Source organism: Asparagus officinalis, chromosome 1, assembly GCF_001876935.1.
Source record: "Asparagus officinalis chromosome 1, Aspof.V1, whole genome shotgun sequence".
Taxonomy (NCBI): domain Eukaryota; kingdom Viridiplantae; phylum Streptophyta; class Magnoliopsida; order Asparagales; family Asparagaceae; genus Asparagus; species Asparagus officinalis.
This window is the reverse complement of record NC_033794.1, coordinates 87,823,539-87,826,730: the sequence shown is the minus strand read 5'-3', so window position 1 is coordinate 87,826,730 and position 3,192 is coordinate 87,823,539. Positions and strand designations below refer to the sequence as shown.

Here is a 3,192-nt window from a genome sequence, read left to right as displayed (position 1 = left end):
TATATAAATATGTATTATGTGTTTAAGTTGAAGTTTATGACTCAAAGCATTAATATGTCAGTATTCTATATATTTGCAGCACATGTTTCTCTTCATTCGTAAGCTTCATCTATTGTAAAGTTCAATGGGCTTAATTTTCATGAATGGTGTGAACAAGTTCAGTTTCACCTAGGTGTTCTCTATTGTAAAGTTCAATGGGCTTAATTTTCATGAATGGTGTGAACAAGTTCAGTTTCACCTAGGTGTTCTGGATCTTGATTCAGCACTCCTGTATGATTCATGAATGGTGTGAACAAGTTCAGTTTCACCTAGGTGTTCTGGATCTTGATTCAGCACTCCTGTATGATAAGGTCGCTGTTATTACTGATTCTAGCAGTGCTGAAGAGAGATTTTTTCCATAAGGCTTGGGAAAAATCAAATAAACTTAGCTTAATGTTCATGCGGAAGACGATAGCAAACAACATTAAATCCACAATTCCTAAAACTGATAATGCAAAGGAATTTATGAAGTTTGTGGAAGATCTCTTGCAATCTGACTCTGCTGATAAGTCAATTGCAGGGACATTAATGAGTACGTTGACCACCATGAAGTTTAATGGTTCTTATACCATGCATGAGCATGTAACTGAAATGGCAAACACAGCAGCAAGATTAAGATCTATGGGAATGGAAGTGAGTGAAAGTTTCCTTGTGTGGTTTATCATTAACTCTTTGCCTTCTGAGTATGGTCCATTCCAAATAAACTATAATACTATAAAAGATAAGTGGAATGTGACTGAATTGCAAAATATGCTCATTCAAGAGGAAGCAAGGCTTAAGAAACAAGGAATTCACTCAATTAATCTCATGGGTTGTCAGGGAGCTGGAAGAAACCAGGAAAGTATAATGGAAAGGGCAAGAAAGGACCACTGAAAGTTAATGCGTCGTCTGTCCAAATCCACAAGAAGGAACGAAAGAACGATAAGTGTCATTTCTGCAAAAAACCTGGAAACTATCAGAAAGATTGCATGAAACGTAAGGCATGGTTCGAAAAGAAAGGTAAAACCCTTGATTTTGTATGTTTCGAATCAAATGTGACAGAAGTTCCTTATAATACTTGGTGGATTGATTCTGGTTGTACCACTCATGTTTCAAATACGTTGCAGGGAATCTTTATGGTCCAAACCATAAATCCAAATGAAAATTTTATCTTCATGGGAAATCGAGTCAAAGCTCCAGTTGAGACCGTTGGAACCTATCACTTGATTTCAGACACTGGACATCATTTAGATCTTTTTTAAACCATCTATGCTCCTACTGTTTCTCGTAACTTAGTTTCTTTGTCTAAACTTGATACCGATGGATACTCTTTTAAATTTGAGAATGGATGTTTTAGTTTGTTTAAGCATAATTTTTTTATTGGTTCTGGTGTTCTCTCTGATGACTTATACAAATTAAAGCTTGATAATCTTTATGCTGAAACAAACCTTGCCTCATAATGTTGGAACTAAACAAAGTTTAGTGGATGAAAGTTCAGCTTATTTGTGGCATAAACGTTTGGGACACATTTCCAAAGAAAGAATAGTGGCATAAACGTTTGGGACACATTTCCAAAGAAAGAATACAAAGATTGGTAAAGAATGAAATCCTTCCTAATTTGGATTTTACCGATCTTACAAAGATTGGTAAAGAATGAAATCCTTCCTAATTTGGATTTTACCGATCTTGGTATTTGTGTGGATTATATTAAAGGAAAACATACAAACCTACAATTAAGAAAGCAGCCACAAGAAGCACACAGCTCCTTAAAATTATACACACTGATATATGCGGACCTTTAGATGTTCCATCCTTTAATAAGAAAAATATTTTATCACCTTTATTAACGATTTTTCACGTTATGGATATGTTTATTTGTTGCATGAAAAATCTCAATCAGTAGATGCCCTAGAGGTGTTTATTAATGAGGTTGAAAGACAATTAAACAAAAAGGTAAAAATTATTAGATCTGATAGAGGTGGTGAATTTTATGGAAAATATAACGAAACAGAACAATGCCATGGTCCATTTGCTAAATTTCTTAAAAAATGTGACATATGCGCTCAGTACACGATGCCAGGTACACCGTAATAAAAAGGTATTGCAGAAAGGCGTAATCGTACACTAACGGGCATGCTTAGGAGTATGTTGAGTTATTCCTCTTTACCCTTGTCATTGTAGATGTATGCTTTAAAAACTATAATGTATTTGTTAAATAGGATTCCTAGTAAGGCAGTTCCAAAGACTTTTTTTGAACTGTGGATAGGAAGGAAACCCAGTTTGAGACACCTTCATGTTTGGGGTTGTCCTGCAAAAATACAAATTTATAATCCACATGAAAAGAAACTGGACTCAAGAACAACCAATGGTTTCTTCATTAGTTATCTAGAAAAATCTAAAAGGTATAGATTTTATTGTCCTAGCCATAGTACGAGATTTGTTAAAACTGGAAATGTTAGGTTCATTGAAAATGGTGACGTTAGTGGAAGTATGGAACCACGTAAAATGGAAATCCAAGATGTTAGAATGAACGTTCCTTTACCTGTAACTTCTTCTTAAGTTGTTGTTCCTACAGTTGTTGAATAGTTTAACGACTTTCAAAAACAACAAATAAATGATCAAACACTCCATGAAGATGTTATTACCGATGAACCTACGATAGATATACCACATGAAGAAGTAGCTTTAAGAAGGTCTCAAAGACCGAGAAAATCTGCTATTTCTGACGATTATGTGGTTTGTCTACAAGAGTCAAAATTTAACCTTGGAATGGATAAAGATCCAGTTTCATTTTCACAGGCCATGAAAAGTCATGATTCTAATAAATGGTTTGACGCCATGAAAGATGAGTTGAAATCAATGGAGCATAATGAAGTTTGGGATCTTGTAGAATTGCCTAAAGGTTGTAAAAGAGTTGGGTGTAAATGGGCCTTTAAGACCAAACACGACTCAAATGGCAATATCGAATGATACAAGGCCAGACTTGTTGCCAAAGGTTTTACTTAGAAGGACAGCGTTGACTATAAATATAAAACCCCACAAATTTGAATATTTTGTGATAAATGATATTTAATCTGCTATAATGTGATAAATAGCATATTTTGATGTTTGAGTACATTAGGAATTGATTTGAGATCAATTCGACGAATAAAATTTTGAGTATGACATTGTATC

The 3,192-nt window shown here is 34.5% G+C and overlaps 1 protein-coding gene across 1 annotated transcript; it reads left to right on the top strand.

Annotated features, from left to right (window-relative positions):
- Positions 439-2,988, top strand: LOC109837062. The gene is made up of 3 exons (XM_020405150.1): positions 439-727; positions 859-1,055; positions 2,605-2,988. The coding sequence occupies exons 1-3, from the start codon at positions 439-441 to the stop codon at positions 2,986-2,988; spliced, it is 870 nt and encodes a 289-aa protein (XP_020260739.1).

Coding starts and splice junctions, on each gene's coding strand:
- LOC109837062 (XM_020405150.1), top strand. CDS start 439: ATGCGGAAGACGATAGCAAACAACATTAAATCCACAATTCCTAAAACT. Junction 728..858: donor CTCTTTGCCTTCTGAGTATG/GTCCATTCCAAA, acceptor ATGGGTTGTCAG/GGAGCTGGAAGAAACCAGGA. Junction 1,056..2,604: donor AAGGTAAAACCCTTGATTTT/GTATGTTTCGAA, acceptor GTTGTTGAATAG/TTTAACGACTTTCAAAAACA.